The sequence below is a fragment of the Chiroxiphia lanceolata genome, chromosome 3 (genome assembly GCF_009829145.1).
Source record: "Chiroxiphia lanceolata isolate bChiLan1 chromosome 3, bChiLan1.pri, whole genome shotgun sequence".
NCBI classification, from domain to species: Eukaryota; Metazoa; Chordata; class Aves; order Passeriformes; family Pipridae; genus Chiroxiphia; species Chiroxiphia lanceolata.
In genome coordinates, this window is record NC_045639.1 from 28679660 (window position 1) to 28699426 (window position 19767).

The 19767-nt window shown below is 36.2% G+C and overlaps 1 protein-coding gene across 4 annotated transcripts in view; it reads right to left on the bottom strand.

Moving 5' to 3' along the window:
* Positions 1-19767, bottom strand: part of BABAM2 (BRISC and BRCA1 A complex member 2) — a 171436-nt gene that overhangs the window by 137747 nt on the left and 13922 nt on the right. For all 4 annotated transcript variants that reach the window (XM_032684413.1, XM_032684414.1, XM_032684415.1 and 1 more), the window contains exons 3-4: positions 12352-12428; positions 933-1027 (exon numbers count right to left, since the gene is read on the bottom strand). In XM_032684413.1, the coding sequence (XP_032540304.1) occupies positions 933-1027; positions 12352-12428 (172 nt within the window). The remainder of the gene's footprint in view (positions 1-932; positions 1028-12351; positions 12429-19767) is intronic.

Consider the following 19767-nt stretch of genomic DNA (forward strand, 5'->3'; position numbering starts at 1 on the left):
AGCGAAAGAAAAGAAACATGACATTCACCTTTTAAAAGTTCTGTTAGGTATGCTCAAAATAACTATTCAAACTAATACTTTAAAGATTTTTATATATAACTTACTATGAAATGAATAAAGGTAGAACCAAAAACCAGCATTTGCCATGTCACACATCAAGGACATGTTCAACTCTGAGGCCACTGCCTCACACTCCTCCACCATGACATCTGTAACACAGCACAACAGCCTGACTTGCTCTGGGGAGCTCTGGAGATATGCTCATAAAGCACAAGAGGGGTTGCATGAGAGAGGACTGTGCAAAGAGCCCCTCCCCTAGGCAAGAAGTTCAGTTAAGAGACACTTCCCAGGTTTGTGTTTCTACCAGTGACTTCTATATACCCCTACACACAGCCTACAAAATGAAATATCTCATATATATATACATATATATTATATATATATATCATCTATATAATTATATATATATATAATTTATATACATACATGCAGGGGTTGCCATAACATACTACCTTGGTTCTATGCTTCCTCACAAGAAAACGGAAATCGACATTGTTACACAAAATTATGCTACTTCTTTTTTTTTAGAAATAAATGCTTTTTAAAGACACGATTTATCAATCATTTTTTCTGAGACAGATCATTTAAGATGGTCAGATATTAAATAGACATGTTTTAACAGATACTCCGCATAGTTATTGTAAAGGTAATATTATCTTGATTAAAATGCTTTAACACACACCACCCCGCCACTAACAGATTCAACTTTAAATCACATTAGAAAACAATGTGTTTATACTCACATAAAAGTGAGATAAAAGGTAGGTTTCTTCTTTATTTTGCACTGTTGGAAAATTTCTGTAGCTGAAGCTATTCTAAAAAAGTCAAGACTCCTTGCATGGTGTAAAATTCTCAAACAGTAAAGTACTTACATGCAAGGCAGAAGGATCGGGCAAAAATTCAGCATCCTCTCCAAAGATAAAATCTGGTGGTAGGTCAGGATAGTGCGCATTGAAAATTATATCCCCTGAAAAGCAATAAATGAAAACACTGTTTGCACTTCTACATATGTGCTTATAAATAAAAAATAATCACACATGACATACATTTTTAACACAGAATTTAATAGCGACATTAAAATATTTCATGTAATATTTCATCCATGTAATTTTTACAAAAATTCACATGCAAGATAAGCATCAGATGTTTTGGGGGATGAAGTCAAATTCCTGAGGGACAGCTTCCTCCTCCTCTGCAAGCAATGAAACATGAAATACATTTTTGCTTTGTATCTCAAATGGCATTGCAAACATTATCGAGGGTTGCCTCAAAACACCAAGTTTGAAAAGAGATCTTGTTTTAATAAAAAGTACCATATTCAGATAGCTGTGTTTTGTTTATTAAGTTAAAGTCAATCCCAAACTACTAAGGCCCACGATTTTCAAAATACCAAAGCTTTTAAAACTTAGTAGCACTTACTCCCTCTTCTCCTCGCCACCCCCAACTCTTTGAAGGAAGAATACACAGTTCAATAGGAACCATTCCAACTATCCAAATTCTGGCCAAGAGAAATGCAGTACTACACATTTAAATGGAGAGACTAAAATTAACTAAAAATATAAAACTTCATCACAGCTTGAACTGAGTTGTCATCTTGCCAGTGTCACAAGATACGCAATTAATCACCGATGTGATAGTTTAAAGAAATTTGGATTGCACTATTTCACTGGTAAACATACTTCAGAGTTCATATAGATCAAGAGGTGGTCATATGCATCTGAGCTTTTAAAAAGCCTTTCATAGTCCAAGAAAAAAGTGAAAAAAAATAAAAATAAATGTTCCATGCCTTACTTGTCTAGCTCCCAATCATTCATTCTTCTTTATGACGATACAAAAGAATAACCGAGCTTTTGCAGATTTGTGAGGTAGCAGACAGTAGAAAAAAAATAAGACAGTACCTACTATGTGTTACCACTTGTTTGAAATACACACAGCAAAGTAAAGCCAGTGTGGTAAGACTTATAAACAATTCTGTCCAAAAGAAATTAAACCACTTTTTATTTCTTAAAAAATTATGAATTCAGATCTGGAAAAAAGCATTAGATGAAGAAATCTTGAAAAGCCACATTGTGGGCTCAGGGATGTCACCATGTCAAGACATTCAACATGACAGTTTTAATTGCTGATATTCTGTAAACTTATCTTAGCTGCAGTTAGAAGCAAGGATGCTGTAAAGATTAACTGCAGAGGATGAAAGCTCATGACCAAGAAGCCAACGGCCAGTCTGCGGTAGGTATGCGCCAGAGTATTGCTCCAAATCACAAACTCACCGATCATGCGACTCAGTAGAGCACAGTGTGGGTTTCTCCTGTCCACACTCCTACCTTCCTTTCACAACTGTCAGGAGCACGTGCAAGTATGGGGTGCAGAAAATAGCAGAGGTCTGCCAGCTAAAATTCCCAACACACTCAACATAAAAATCAACCTTCTATTTAATTTAAAAGAAGAATGAAATAGGCACCAATCCTAGAGGAAATGGCATAAAATTGCAACAGGAAATGCATCTTTATTAAGCAAGAGAAAATAATTACTAAATTGCCTAAACTGTAATACAGCAACGAAGAATTCAAAAGTTGATGTTTACTAGACTGGGCAGTTCCTATGTCACTATAAAGCAACCCTTTTCTTACTTTTACTGCAATTAAAATGTCACGTATGGCTCTTTACAACATCCTCACCAATTTCTACCAGTGAATTCAAGGTTTCGTGTTGAAGGAGATGTACCTTAATACATTCTTTAACTGAGCTTTGAAAGAGGCTTGTTATGAATAACTCAGAACATAGCACAGTGAAAAAGCTTGGCCTGTGACTTAGATAGCCCAATGCTGCTCTGAAGGAAAGAACTGTATTTGTGTTTTTGTCATGTTCCTATGTGATGACAAGTAACTAATTTAACACACACTTTCCATACTGCAGTTACTAGCTGCATGCTTTTCATTCTCTGCATTCCTGCTTTAAAAGAGTTGATGAAATAGAGTGCATATACCAACAGCTCAGCTCACTAGGAGCTGCACTCCAACTACACACATACTACAAAAGGCTGCTTAGAATAAAAGAAAGATCAAAATAACTGCTTATTTTTTAGGTTATACCTCCATATTTGACTAGCATAAAACTATTACAGAACATTACATCATGAGATGGCTTCAAGACTCTGCTTGAGTAGTGAGATTGGCAATAAACTGTATTCACCTTTGTAAGCTCCACGGTCAGGGGTGAACCTCAGGAAAGTTGTGCCAGTAGGTGCAACATGGAGGTTCAAGCAGGTATAAACTCTTTCCCTTCACAGCGTTTTCAGTTCTACCGCAACATGAAGTGAACAGAGCTCACAGCAAGTCGCAGATCATCATCATATGCAGTGCTCAGTGTAACAGTAAATTAAAAGTGGCATTATTAGTTTAACACACGAGGCAGTAAACTTTTACAATTTGGGGTTCAGGTCAGCTGCATATCCCACGCAGTGGTTCCTGCTGTGGGATGAGAGACATTTGGAGAAGGTACCCTCTCTGTGGTCACACTGAGGTTGGGCATATCATGTTGCAGCTAGCCAAACCAACCTATTACCTACCTCACATGCTCATATTTCTTCTTTACCACCCTCTGTCACAACCCTTCTTCCATTAAATATCTGTGGCATATCAGTTCTTATCCACAGTGAGTGACCAACTATGCAGATACTTTGGTTTAAAAAAGTTTTCATGACCTACTGATCCCAAAGAACTATTCAGTACAAGGGATAGAATCCAGAGTAAAAATTAACACTGTGATTTTTGCTTTTCTGTTAGTATTACTTATAATTGATAAAATTGCTTCTACTTGTCCAGGGTAAACATGCCTCAAATCCAAACTCCCAAGTCCCTTTAATAAGTCATTTTGAGACCAAATGTATCAATATTAAAGCCAGTGTGTATATTAAGACTATTTTTCCCTGTTGTGTAGTCATTTTCCAAAAGGCCATATGTTACATAGCTACATAGGTTCTCTAGGCTTCAAAACAAATAAAATCAATATTTCAGTGCCTGTTAATCATACAATCACAAAACACTATTGCTGAGACCATACTCAAAACATTTTACAACCCCATGGAATCTAAAAATCATGCTGTTGTCCTTATTTTCTAACTAAACCAGAAATGTATAATTTACACTCTCCTTCCTACAGTACTATGGGTTTTTATCCAAATGTAAACCCTAATTTATTCTGCTACAATTGAGCCTCACATAGGCTGGGTGACATTTTAATAAAGACAAAGAAGTTCAGAACAAAATTCCACTTCAATGTTAACAGTTAGAAAAGAGCAATGATTCTCTATCATCAGTGGCTTTCATTCTGGAAGTCAAATACAGCATCTTACCATTAAAGATCTGACCTTAGAACAAACACTTCATGTGTTTAAAAAGGAAAAAAGTATCCCCTCAAATCTTATTCTACTAAGTCTTACTTCTGCCATGAATCCAAACACATTCAGCTAGTTTCTAAAGTAAAAGAAAAAAGAACCTTTTTTGAACCACATCAGATAACCATCCTCATCGCCCCTGGCCTCTCTAACTTTTCTCCTCTGTGATTTGCCCTTCCAAATAGTTTCACTTATGCCTTGCTTAATTTACTGTCTCAGGACAGAAAAAGTAACACCTTTGACTCTAGAAGGCTTAAGCCTAAGGAAAGAGTTTGCCCTATTCTGAACTATGAGCATGAGCTATTTTCTTAAGTTACATGTTCTCAGCAAAAGTACACCATAACAAACGAGGCTACAGATTAAGGGAAACATCCTAAATCTGAGTTTGTTAAATACTACAATCCAGAGAAACTAAAACTGCAGTTAACAGTTTGCTTGGCAGGGTTATGACGCATAAATAAAAAATGCTCCATTACACTCAAATAAAAGGTATTTAAACAATCACAACAGCCAACGCAAGTCTGGTTTCACTTCACATAAATATTAACACTAGGCTCTGCATGAGCTTACAAAATATAAGGTGCTAAATATTTTGAATCACAAGCTAACAGTTTGTCTTGACCTAGCAGAAATATCCATTTTTGTAACAAGTACTTACATGATATTACCTATGGCTTACCCTTTTCAAATATAAATGTGCTGGGGTAAATAAAAATAACATTTTTAATCAGTAAAGCCATTTGCAAAATTATTGTGATTAGAGTTTGAGAATGGTTACCCTTTTAACCTGGGAAGAAAAAAAACACCGAAAAAAAAAATCAATATAATCCTGCATTCTTTCCCCTTCTCACTTAGATGAAACAACGACCCTTTTCCTTGCATCTTCAGCACATGAGCATGTAGTTTTTCATACATTTCAACTCTGTTTGCCCTTATTGCCTTGATGGAAGGCAAACCATGTGGTGTTCCACAGCACTATTGACAATGACCATTCCAGTATAAGAGCAAGGCAAGCAAAACCTTCACGCTCAAACCGTACTTATCTCAATTCTGTAGATACACCAGCCAATAATTATTTTGGTGGAATTATATTTCCAATTACATACTACTACAGAATTTAAAATTACTTCAATAAAGTTAAAGCCATCAAATCAAAGATAAATTTAGAAGAAAAAGGATGTATCATACTCTGCTGCTTTTCATTATTCAAAAATATTACTTTCTTTTGCTTTTTTTCTCCTCAGGCAAACAGTATTAAATTTTGAAATACTTTACAGAATTTCAAAAGAAAAGTTAATATGCTCCCAATAGACAAAAAGATAGAAATATTAATACTTAAATCCATAATTTCTTTTAATACACATATGGGCTGTTCTTTTGACATCTATCAAAATGTATAAGCAAATCTAACAAAGGAATAAGACTTGACTACAAGCAAAACAGGGAGATCTTACTCTGAAACTGAGAAATCTCTGAAATCCTTACAATTGCTTTCTACTGGCCTATTCTACACACAGTTTTTCTCCTCCTGGTAACTTCCTTTTTGGGGTATTTTTCTTTCATTTTTTAACCACACTATAAGTTTGGTAGTACTGTGTTCCCCCCAAAGATTTTTGCTGTACAGGCTTTAAGTCACAGTAATACAGTTACCTATAGAGCCTCTTACTAATTGGTTGGCAAGAAAGATTAATTCCTGAAATGACAATACAACTTGTTCAATACAAAACTACTACTACCGAAGGAAGAAAAAGGAGTAATTCTATTTTGGTGTGGTATTGCTGCTGCCAGGCTATTCTTCTCTCAAGTAAAGGATGTTTTTGAGCTTAATTTCTGACTTCACATGCAAATCAAGGTATCAGAAAACAAAATGCAAAAAAGTCATTATTAAAGACTCAAACCCACTTCAGAATAGGGGGACAATTTGCAAGAAAGGTATTTGATTGTATCCGGAAAAAACCAACCTTCTCTGTACCTCTCTGACACTCCAGAAGAAATCCCAGCTACTCCACTACATGCAAAGCTGCAAAAGACCCAGTCTCCATAAAGTTGGTTCAGGTGATTAATCAAGTTGTTTAGTGTCATTTGAGATGCCTCAGGGCACATTTATGGCAGCTATGACATGCTTTTTCAGAGAATCAGTGTCCTTTGGGTCAGCAGCTGAAAAGACTACCAAGGTACTCGAGGGAACCTCAGTTAGACATCTATAGTTAGGCTACTGAATCAAGTCCCAGTTTTCCAATAAAAGAAAAAAATATATAGGAAGAATTTGCAGGATGTTAATTCGATTCTTGGACAAAAGATTGCAGGTGTGGGTGTTTTTTTTTTCTTTAACTCAACTAATAAATGTTGCTGTAGGAGAAAAAGAAGAGCTGTAAGACTGTACAGAAAGAGAAATTACATTCTTTTGTAAAGTGGGTAAATCTGCAGAAGTGGAATAAAAATAAATGAGTTGGCTTCAAAGCTGAGCAAGAAGGCACCAGGACAATCTCGGTTACTTGCACTTCTGTAGCTAAGTAACTGTTTTCTCAGAAATGTTAGTACTAGAACTGAAGAGGACAAAGATGAGAACAGACAATACAAGAAGGTATAAGATATTGGTAGAAATTAAAGCCAGGCAACACTGGAGAAGTTAAAACAGAGACACTGGGTAGGTCAGAAAATGTGAAGGCGAAGGATAAATACATTTAACCAAACGGACTGCAGATCATCACCAGTATGTGCAGCCTAAACAGGAGAGAAAAGGAGGAAAGAGCAAAGTTGGAAGGCACAATGGTAGTACCAGTGTGGAGGCCTAATGAAAAATCTTTTAAGCCTCCATAAGTCCACACTTGCACATAGATACTTCTAAGGTCACTTCTCTTGATGCAGAAATACACTGTTTAAGACTTACACCTGCAAAAACTTCTGTCATTTACTTGCTCAAGAGAAGTCCAGTACGTAAGGAAAAGTGTCAAAAAACTCACAAAAAACACAAGTGAGAGGAAGGTGATTATTTAAAAGAGGAAAATATTGTTGTAAACTTTGTATTCAATGAAGAAATAAATATTGCAAAAAGATCAGACTATCTCTTGACACTTCCATTAGGTACATTCATTGGATAGTGAAAAAGTTACTAAAGGAAAAAGATTTATTCTTCCTGCCCTGTAAAGCAAGACTGAGACAAACTTCAGAAAACATATTGCCTGACCCAGCAAAAACACACTTACCATACAGGTAAGGATATCACCTAAGTATAATGTGAAATACAGCAATCAAGAAATCCTTTCTGTAAGAGCCTCAACTAAACCACAACCTGTGTAAAATAACTGAATGGTGCACAAAACACTGACACATGCATTGCAGCAACATGGTTTATGAGAATCCTAAATCTTACAATAACTTGCAAAATCATTTTTACAATTGCTTATTGGCACAATAAACAAGTGTTTAGCAAATAAATTTGCAAAGCAGCCTTTAAAAGGGCAACAAGGAGGTCACGCTCTTCTTTATATTTATCTTTTTTGTTGTTATTTTTAACTGCTTCCTTAAAATAGAAAGCCACAGGAAGATTGGATGAACTTACTGAAAGAGTTCCATCACAGGAATAAAAGCAGATGAGATTTTGTATATTATGGGCAATATTCTTCGACTAGTTAGGTAGCAAAACTGATTTCCTCCTCTAAGGTCGATAACTAAAATGAGTAAGGAACTAACAAACAGAAATCAGAAGCAAAAAAAAAGAAAAACTAAGCTTCAAATGAGAAAAAAAGCAATGTTTTTCGGGATCAAGGAAAACAAAGTGGTGGCAGTAGAACCCAGAGCTATAATCCACTCACATAAAAATAGTGAAAAATCAGACAGAAGATGAAAATACTAGAGTTCAAGAGGCCACAGAGAACAGTAGCATCACAAGGGCAACACATTGTTTAATCACTGTGAAATTCCAGATGACAGCACTCAAGGTCAGAGAGGGAAGGAGGCATCAGTGCCTGAAAAAGAAAATGTGAAGAGCACAGGAAAAAAAAAAAGTCAGACTCTTTCAGCAAGCAGCAACGAAAGCTTGAGTGAAAAAGGAAAACCAAACCCAAGATATTCCAGGGTTTGCTGGAACAAAATTGTAATTTGATTCTAAATTATGTATTTTAATTATTAATATTATTCAGTAGAGACTATTGCAGCTTATAACTGTGCTTATCCTGACAATTTCTACTGACATCTGCCATGATGTTTTATCAACTAAGACCCCAATATCTGCAAGAGATACAGAACGCTTCACCTCAAAATACACAAATACTTCTACAGATAGAATACTTCTCCAGAACTTTACTAAGCAGATACTGTGTTCACTTAGTAATAAAGGATAGCTCTGCATACCACACAAAATCAGTTTTGTCATAGGAACACAGATTCAACCTCTTACAGGATATTACAGTCTTCCAGAAATTAAAACTCCAATTAAGAGCTCTGAAAAACTCAAATACAGAGAAAAGCACCAAGTTTAATGTAACAACATTGACTTCAGGATGAACTAATAAAAACAATATGGCTGTCTCAGATTTTAATTGACAGTCTAACAAGAGCAGGCTCAAGTTTTCTAACCATTCTCACCATGAAAACCAAAAAAAAAATTCTTTCCTTTAGAGAAGAAAATAAAGTAAAAGTGTCTCTCTGAAAGCATCATTTGGAAATTTCTGAAGCGTGATGGAAGACAATTAGTATGACAAACTAATTTATCTTGAACACTGGCATAATATTTTCTTTAGTATAAAATTGTGGGTATCTCCAAGGTCCGTGGTTGGAGCTGAGTGACTGTTCAGTGTAACATTCAAGCAGCTCTGAATACTTGCAAGAGTAAGGTGAAGGTAAGCCAATCTTAACTCACAAGACGCTTGCTGTTACCAAAGCTAACAAAGCAATTATTTTACACTACAGGTAGGCAGCCACTGCCTTGCCTGCAAGGACACTTTCTCCTTTTTCAAGAAACTGTGAATTTTCTGGTCTTTCACAAAACAGGACTGTAACTATGCAGTTATACTTCCCTAAAGCTGCATACCAACAGTTTTCAACACACTAGGATTCATGCTGGGGTGTTTGTGCAGTGGCAGCGGTTATGATTGATGATATGCAAAGACCTAATCTGTTGCAAAGAGGATGTAACACAAACCACAAAGGAACTAGACACTTCAGCCTGTGTTTAGTACCACATACCGAGGCCCATACACTGGAGATCCTGAACATTTTCAGCCAATCTTTTTATTCTGGCAGATTTCACAACTTTCCTTTGCAGAAATATTCTGTCCTCGAAAGATAACAGATCTAGCAACAGCTACAACAAAGTATCTAAAAATCTCCGGTTGCACACTACGGCTGTCTTCCCCTGCCATCATTACAGATCTAAACACAAAATTATTAAAGCTTTCTTGAATGTCCTCACATCACTATTTATTCCGCATGCTGTGAGACTGAATGATTCACAGCATTTTCAAACATTTAACACTGAAACGCGGAGGATTATTATTACTTGAATTCACTGCTATTATTAGATACTTCTGAAAAAGATACACTTGTTTACATCACTCTCGGTCTTGTTAAAATATAAAACATGGTTAAAATGTGTGGTTTGGGTTTTACGAAGGTGGAGAGAGCAGTAGCATTACTTTTCTTTTTGGTTTAATTGCTTATGTGATACTAAAAATATAAGAACTCATATTTCTAGGTATTTTAACGGGACTACAGTCATTTAGCATATTCTGCATTTAGCATAGTCTGCATGCCTATGCACTTGCATATGGGCATTTTAATCTATTAATTTTTGTTTATGAATTAGGAACACTCCTAGCCTCTACCTGAATTAAGAAAAGACTTAAAGCTCTCAGAATGCACGAATAGGGCCCTGTATGGCAATAAATAAGACAGCCACATAGAAAATATGATACCACTTTCTAAAGCATGCCATCCAATGAAGCTTCTTTTGACTGCATCTTGATTATAGTCATCAAACAAGACTCAAGTGGAATTTACTACACATTGCAGAACACACCAAGGTTCAACAAGTTTAGTCTGCTACACAGTATAACAATTTTAAATAAATATTCTACCTCATAGGGTAGTTGGCTTCATATAATACAACCTCTACTTACTAAAAATTCTGAATAAATGCAGAGCCACATCCTTTTTCTTAAAATACTTCCTAGCTAGGAATTAATAGTTCATTTTTATCTTGTGAGAAAGAATAACTAGTACTCTTGAGCCATAATCTAATATATTTAGAATAGACAAAATAGTCATAGTAGGCTGATACATGAGCCTGGCTCCTCTCTTGAACACATAAGCAAACTTCCAGATCAACTTCTGGTAAAGACAACTTCCCTTATAAGTGCTAAATGGAAGCTTAAAAGAAATATACAAGAAGTTTAATTTTGTAGATTTCTGTTCATAAAGGATAAAGGCTTCCAGTGTATGACATAATGATAAAAAAAATTATTGCAGAAGGAATGTAACTACATTCTTAATATTTAAAATGTCTTGGAGAGCTACAGCATGTGTACGATGCAGTCCAAATGGATACTACCAAAGCAGTGTTTTAAATGCTTACCATTTCTGTTCACATCAAGTACTTGCTTCTCCAGATAGCATATTTTCACAGACTCACAGGATAGCTAAGGCTGGACAGCACCTCTGGAGACTGCCTAGTCCAGTCCTTTAGTTCAGAGCAGGGTAAACAGAGGAGATTGTTAACAGTCATGTCCAGTTGGTTTTTGAGTATCTCAGGGCTGGAGATATACAAACTACACAAGGTCCAAGCACAACCTTTTCCACTCTTTGACCATCCTTGCAAAATAGTTTTGTTATAGCATTTGAATGGAATTTTCTATATTTCAATTTGTAACCATTTCCCTTTAGAGACTGCCACTGAGAAGAGCCAGACTCCTTTCCCCCATGAGGTATTTATATACATTAGTAAGACTTGCCCCGAGCCTTTTCTTCTTGAGAAGCCTCATCTATCTTGGCCTCCCCTTGCACAACAGATGCTCCAGTTGCTCTAATCATCTTTGTGGTCTTTTGCTGTACTCCTTCCAATATGTCCCTGCTTTTCCAGTAATAGACAGATCAGACCTGGACACAGTACTCCAGCTGTGGCTTTACCAGAGCTGCCCTAAATCTATAATTGCCAAGCTTTGAATTTTACTTCATCTGAAATTCTTCATGCTCTCTCGTATTTCAGGTGTTAGAGATGAAAAATAACACAACCATTTTTCAGCAGTTCAAGTGTTTAGAAAACTTTACATTCTAAAAACATACAAACCCAAATTTTATGCTAATCCTCTGAACCAAAACATAAACTAAGACAAACAAAACACACAATAAGAGTGGGCAAATGAGCTAGGTATCTACAGATCCTCTAAGCATAAGAAGGATTTAACAATACCACTAAATTAGAAAAATCAAATTCACATTTCGCTAATCTGGTCAATTATACCAGTTATTGTTTAAAGATACTTAATAAAATAAGAGAATGACATCTTTTATTGGAGCTTAATAAAGAATTCTTCCTTAAAGAGACAGAAAGAAACAACACAAAGCACATACAAATTATAAGTGAGTCTAAAAATAGTCATGAGATTGTCTTAGCTATAACATTTAGAAATATATAAAGAAACATACAGAAATACTAGGGGGGGTGGGTTGTAACCTTTGGCTTTAATAACTCATTTTTTCAAAATTGTACTATCATGGAAGGCTGTAAACTTAAATAAGAGATATTCTTCATAGCTGTGTGTTCTTGCAGCTGAAGTTTTAAGAGAAAACAACACAGGTATCTCAAAATTCATTAAGTCAGACACACTGGAAAACTTAAAGAGATATGGAACAGTGAAAAAAAGGCCAAGATACAACAGCAGTATTTTTTAACTTACATTTGAGCGTTTCTCCGGCATAAGGGATGTGCAGCTTAAACCGATCACAGCTGGGTCCAGGGGTCAGGGACGTACAGCTGAAAATGAAGACAAGAGAAGAATGTCCTAAGTAGTTACAGATGGCAGCCAACACTAACATTATTCTACAGGATACAAATGACTGATAGTAAACATGTTGTGACTACTAAAAATACTCATCCTTATGAATCTGGGAAAGAAGCAAAGGTGGGAAAGATGCAGGAGGCCTATCCTCTTTTGATCAACAGTTCCCACAACAGCATAAGAAATTTAAGGATCTGTGCCAACTGTCTCCCATTTTATAATGAAAACACACATGCAAAATGCTCTGGTTTTGAGTGTGTTATTAGAATGGTAACAATTAGTCAAAGTCATCAAGTCCTCTACTTTGTATACAATTTTGCAGGCCACAACTCTCTATGTCACAGTAACACGGTTACATGCTCCCTATCCCTGCCACCCATGTAACTGGGATGAATCTTAATACACCAACATTTACTCATTTTTTACCTGTTATAACATTAAAATTTTCCCTTGTGGAAAGTCTCACAGCAGCCTTCAGGTGAGCAAGTTTCATAACAAGGTATCTGAGGCTATATAACAACTGAGGATGTATGTTCATGATCTGTGACTCTCCAGTTTATCTGAAACAGCAGTTGGGCCTCATGGTGATAAGAGAGTATTTTACGAATAGAAAAGTCACTAGAAAACTGTTTAGTGTCTAGGCCAGAGATGACCAACTTTTTCATACCTTTTAAATCATATACCAAAATATTTGCATACAAAAAAACCCAAACAAAACCAAAATCTCAGCTGCAAATGGAGAAGCAAAGGGATACAAATTGTTTCACTGGCAGGAATTGTCCCTGAAGCTTTCACCACTGTAGGCTGTTGTGTATATGACAGGTCCCAGGAGCAAAAATACTGAAGTTCATTGTTTTATGTTTCTAGGGATCCTGATAACTCTGAAATCTTCTTGCCAGCCCAATATAATTGAGAATTTTTTATAGCCCCAGCACAATTGTTGCAAGCCACTTAAAGCTCAAAGCTATACTGGTCGACTCTAGAAAAAACAGTGAGTGATAATAAGGTACACAAAGGTAAAATAACTTGCCTAAACTTATATATCAGATCACTGGTAGAGCTCTTAATACACAACACTGAAAATATAATGAACAAAACCCACATATACTGGGCCATACACACACCCTAAAGCAAAAAGATGGGTAGGCCAGAAAACAAAAAATTCTGATCCTACCTTCGGATCTTCTCTTATCAGAAACAACACAGTAACTGCTGCAGTTCTGTCTTACTGCACAAGAGGCATCGGGGCACATGGAGCAATCCCAATTCTCACTCATATACTCAAAACAGTTGGGAGAGCCATTTCTCCAAGGTGCTGGCTCTACATTCTCTTTTCCTCTTTCCACTTGCAAGTTCAGGAAACCACATGCGCTAACTTCAGATTGTTTTTACTCAGTGAGCTACATTTGCTATCTACTCAAATTTGTGCCCATGTGTAGCTTCACCAAAAAGAAGCAACCACAGAACTACAAAACAATTAACTTAAATGAAGTTTCCATAAAAATAGTAGAAAACATAAGCAAACCACTTATGTGCAACGAGAATCTAAGACAGATGCAATTAAAAGCCAAATACAGTCAACGGCCTACACTGATTCAACAACAATACACCACATTTTTTCAGTATCATTACAGAAATTATATGTGTCCCTTCAAATAAAAGGGAAGAAACACATCCTACCTTCACTTCAGAAAGGTTTTTGCAATGTCTTAGAAGAGCACCATGCAAAACAATTTACAGAAACAAAATTGAGATATAACTACTGTCAGATACTGCAGACTTGAATGGAAAGCAAGTTTCAAAACAGATTAGTTCACATCTTGCTTCATCCAGGAAGAATGCACTGACTTGGTTTTCTTTTGCTGGAATACTACTTTGCATTTTATTGAAAGACTCATGATGGAAAAGAAACGACATTTATGAAACCTGTCAATGATGCAAATGTGAAAGGGAATGCAGCATGCCGGACAACAGAGACAGACCTGAAAAATGTTTTTATTTCATGATCTGTACTGCTTATTTTTAAATTACACCTAGGTAGGGCTTAGCAAGAACAGTAAGCATCACCAGCCTCACTGGGAGTAAAATCAGTTTGAGAATATAAAAGATTGGATCCCTAGTGCAACAGAAACAAGAGAATATAATTTTTTTCCAAGCTGTGGTTTTTTAGTAGGTGAGAACAGCAAAATGAGAGTGCCCATTGTGAGGGTGTCTTAATGTCTGTGAATGAATTTAACAGCTATATAGATACTATTATCTACTTCCAAAGTATTTCTATGGCTTACAACATACGCAAGGCCAATTCTAGGAAGCATACCAAAATCCTCCAAAAAAGCACAAGATAAAAAAACCTTTTTCAGGTTCTAAAACATCTCTGCAACAACAGTTAACATTTAATGAAATTTTCTTTCAAAGTATCACAGGTCACAGTCTGAGACACTTTTCTCAAAATACTATCAAAATTACACTGTTGTCAGCTTTTCAACAGACACAAAAATTTCTGATCCTACAAATACCCTACAAATCTTTTCTTTTAGCACAATGGGCCATTTGGAAATATTACAGAAAGTATAATATTCTTTAATATTAAAATAAAAGCCTGATTTAATGGTAAATGTCCCTAAAAGCAACATTAAGTACTTTTCCTATATTATTATATTGCACTAGAGATGTTTTTAATTTTACTGGTCTAGAAGTGATGGAAAGTGACAGTATTCACAGTTCCTCCCCCCCCCTTAAATTGCTCTGGTTGGGCTGCACAAGAGACTTCAATAAATGCAACAGGCTGAGCAACCAAGCAGGAATCTTACATATATCCATTTGAAAGGAGGTAGCTTCTTTTTAGTACAAACAGTAAGAGAATGAAACTCCTATGGAAAATCAAAACTCTGGTTCATGTAGCAGCCTATGTCTGCCCCTATTTCAACAGAAAGCCACAAGTAATGGCCTGTCCAGGGACATAATCTCCTGCCTGAATTTCCTTAACAGAGAGAACCTCTTATAATTATACACATCTGACCCAGAAACATGACCTCTATCTTCTCCAAAATGTAAGACTTTTGTCTTTTGGAAATGTGATCCTTTTACTTAATCTGGTCCACACAAATGTCACACTTGAAAAGGAATTAACTGTAACAAAGTCTTTAAAGGTTATTTGTTGTCCTGTCTTCACAGGGAATTGACAGAACAGTAATACTTGGTGTTGAAAATTAATTTCAGAAGCTGACTTCATCTCATGATATATGGATGTGTTATCTCCCTCTTTATTAATGGAAAAATATTACACTGGTTTGCATCTCTTCATCTAATCAATCAGTATTTTACACAGGAAAGCCACAGAAGCAAGAATTAATGCTCTCATGCTCAGAGCAGTGTCTTAGTCTTCATAAGATGATTCATGCTATACCACAAGATCCCCCACAATGGCTTCCCTACTAAAATATCAAAGAATCATCAACTTGACAAGTTTCTGGGATGAAGGAATATTCGTGAGTGTATCGCTTAAAATCATGTTGCCCTATCCAAAGGGGTTGTGCTGAGACTTACAGCTGGAAACTGGTAGATGGAACTGCGTATGCAAGCAACCACAGCTGAATACAAACCTTTCTCTTTTGCAGCAGATTTTAGCTAAATTCCTTGAGCAAATACAGCAGATTAAACTTCAGTTGAGATATATTACATCCCTATGGAATAAGTATTCCAAGTAGGAGACAAGTTGTTGAGTGTTTGATGCATCTTACAGTTGGGATTGTCTGTGACCTATTGGGAAAAGATTTCTTTCACAATGAATAAAACTAAACCAGTTCTTAGAAAAAGAAAAAGCCACTGTCAGCACCAGACACTTACTTAGAAGTGTTCAGAATTCTTTACCACTCAGAAAAGGAAACAAAAAAGATTATCCAAGAAAAAAAATAAATCAGAGAAGTCACTCAGTTTTCCTGCTTGGAATAAAGCATCAGCATATAATGATAGGTATAGTAGAAAGTATTTTTTTTGCAAAATTAATTCTGTATGGTTTAGAAATGCAGTTCTACCTGAGTTTAACAGCGAGGTTTCCTCTTATACCAATGTATTTGCGATTAACTATTTTGTTGAACTGACACTTCTTCTGTTTCGTTTAAGCTAAAAAAACAAAGCCACTTTGATATTTTACAGGTCTGAAGCCATGATGATAAGGAGGACTCTGATAACCTTAGATTTCAACATGGTCTTCCTATCAACTAGTTTTCTAAAACCATCACTTGAAAGCATTTCCAAGACAAGCAGTTTTAAATCATTTGGGCTCTGGTAAGATCTTATCCAAAATTATGTTCTGTGCAAACTGAAGGAGTCACAAAGAAACAAGAGCACAAGTGTTTACCACCTTAATCCTTAAAGTCAGGAGATGAGTGGTTATTCTACCCAAAGACTTTAAAAAAACCAACCAACCAAACTCATCAACACCCCTCTCCAAATCTACCTCTTTATATCCTAAAATTCCAGTAAGAAGCTTGGTTTTTATACAACTCCTAAAATCCACTGCTTACAACCATATAAAAGTATAGCAAATATCCAGAAATGCCATCAGAGGTAGCTCTATTGAAAAACGAGCCATCTCCTTTTTATTTCTTCTTATTTTAATCTATGATATAGGTGTAAGCCCCAATAGTCATGTCGGATTTATCTGATGACTATCAAATTCCCTGATTATAAAGAATGCAATGTGTTTTAGTCATTCTTCCTTCATAGATCATAGGGAAGCTTTACTGCCTTCGCTGTCTGAAGACAAATCATCAGTGAACTTTACTGCACAACAGCAAAGTAAAATTAGACTAAGAAATTTAGCCTCTATAATTTCAGGAACTTAATACTGAGACTGTCTAACCAGAATAGTCAGAGATGCAAAAGCTTCTTTAATCTCATGGTGCTTAGGCTGCTATGCTTGCCATTCTGGAGGATCAGTACTTTTTTGGATAACAGACAACTTTTATTTGCTCACCAGGCTGTTGGTGTAAGAGCCAAGAAGGCTTCACACTGAGTAAGAGATACCCCGATGTAAAACACTACTAAAACCAACACAAAAATAAAAAGCAACACCACAAAGTCAGTTGTGACCACTGCTGTATTTCCAACCCTTCACAATACATCTAGGATATGTTTCCAGTTGCTCCTATATATACTGTTACATGTATCCTATGAAGACACTGTTAGGGAAAAAAGAGGTCAGATTCCTTTCACAATAAAAGAGGTTAAAGAAGAATGAGTATTATTTTAGGAATGACAAGACACAGTTCAATCAGAGGTTTAGAGGCTGAAGGTTTTGTCAGCAAGAGTCAAATATAACTCAGAGGCAAAGACAGGTTCATCGTTTGTTACTAATAAGAGGCAGCAAACTCAGAACTACACTCAAAACTCTGATGTGGCATTTGATAGGAAAAACACCTTACACTCCAGTAGAACAGCCTTTGTCGATGTCTACAGATTCCTCTTTCCTCCAGTTTTTTAGATAGAAATCTGCTCCAGTGTTCTCTGAAGACACAGCATTTCATCCCATTTAATTAAGAATTAATTGCAGAATTCACAACAGATGGGTAAGTCATGTACAGAGGCATTAAGAAAAATTAAAGTGTATGGAGGAGGGAGGAGAGTAGAAGGAAGGCCAGCAGGTGACAGGTTTTTTTGCAAGGATCAGGAAACAGAAAAATGGTGAAAATCATATTTTAGAGAGTTGACACTGACAGTGAAAAACTGTATCATGCTGCACCTTGCTGCAGCAGTGCACAAAGCTTAAGAGGCACCCAGAAGCCTGTGAATACACAAGAAGAGTACTGAGCAGCTGCTGCTGAAAACAAACAGATCCAATCAAAATTCTGTCAATCAGGCAAAATTTGAAATGGGAGAGATAGTCTAGTCAATCAATTTTCATCTTCAGTTCCCCTTCTTTATATAGAGATATGGATCACACGTATGAGAGAGAAAGACTTGCACTTAAAAGACACACACCACTGCTTTTGGAAAATCCAGTTCCATTTAGAGTAATCACTCAATAAAACCTTCATCTACTGTAAGTGCTGATTTTCCTTCACATATATTTAAGTTTTCTTATATGAAGTTCATCACACTAACCAGAATTTTTAGCAAACCGGCAGAACACATATCCTAGAAAAACAACCACTCACTTCCCTCCTGTACCCACAGACAGATTTGCATTTTTTAAAAGTAAAGTTCAAATAACTATTTAAAATCAATTCAGTGCCAGCAGTCTGCTTTCAGGAGAAACATTACACAAAAGCATCTAGTGACTACTATCTGTAGTAAAACAAATATTGCAGCTGTATATTAACAGAAAACGTAATTTTCTTAATATGAGTGACAGTTTGCCAAAGCAGATGTCAGAGGTGGGGAGAGCTCTGGGACTTTTTCTAGAACTGCAAATCTCCTCCACAGCTGCCTCAATCTTGTGGCAGGCATTCTGCAATCTCCCACAGTATGGCTGCCTCTGCTGGAGGCAGATGTTCAGTCCAGCCTCTGTGAGGGAAACACAGGAAGCACACATACATAAATACACATTTTTAAATCATCTCAGAGAACTTCTATATTAAAATTAAAATACATAACACCCCCCCCCCATGGTTTTGGGTTTTGGTTTTTTTTTTTTTTTAGTGTCAAACTCCTTGCTCGTTTAGCCTACAAAGGCTGGGTTTGGAAGAGCTCTTTTCCAGTCACCATAGCAGGACAGGTTGGAAAGGGCCACCACAAAAAGAAACATGAAGCACCACACCTATTATAATTGCAAGTGTACTTGAAAGAAAAGCTCTGAATATAGACTATCTCAAAAGTTTCCATTCATAGAATCTCTACAGTTTAGGGTGGGAGCTCATTATTATTGGGTCTCAGGGAGCTAATTATGGTACTAATTTAAAAAAATTATTAGGAATTGACAACGGAAAGTTTTCAACAAAAGACACCTTGCAAACATTGCTGATAATCAAACTGATTTCCTTTATAAGCCAGATCCTTTACACTCTGGTAATTGCATAGAATTCTTTTCAAAAACTACATATGGCACACACATACTCCCCAAAAGTATAAAATAGAAACAGAAAATGGAAATTTTAATGAACTATAAGAAAAAATGAACAGAAATAAAGACAATTGCAATGGGATAATGCTAATAACATACACTCCAGTGGAGCATGTTTAGGTAAATAAACTAGTGAATTCACAGTATCATAAACTACCCTTCTGTCACACATTCAGGCAAGGAAAGTCACTACTTCATTATACTGTAAGACCAGCTGTACCCCAAAGCCTTGGAACTCATAAACAAATTTT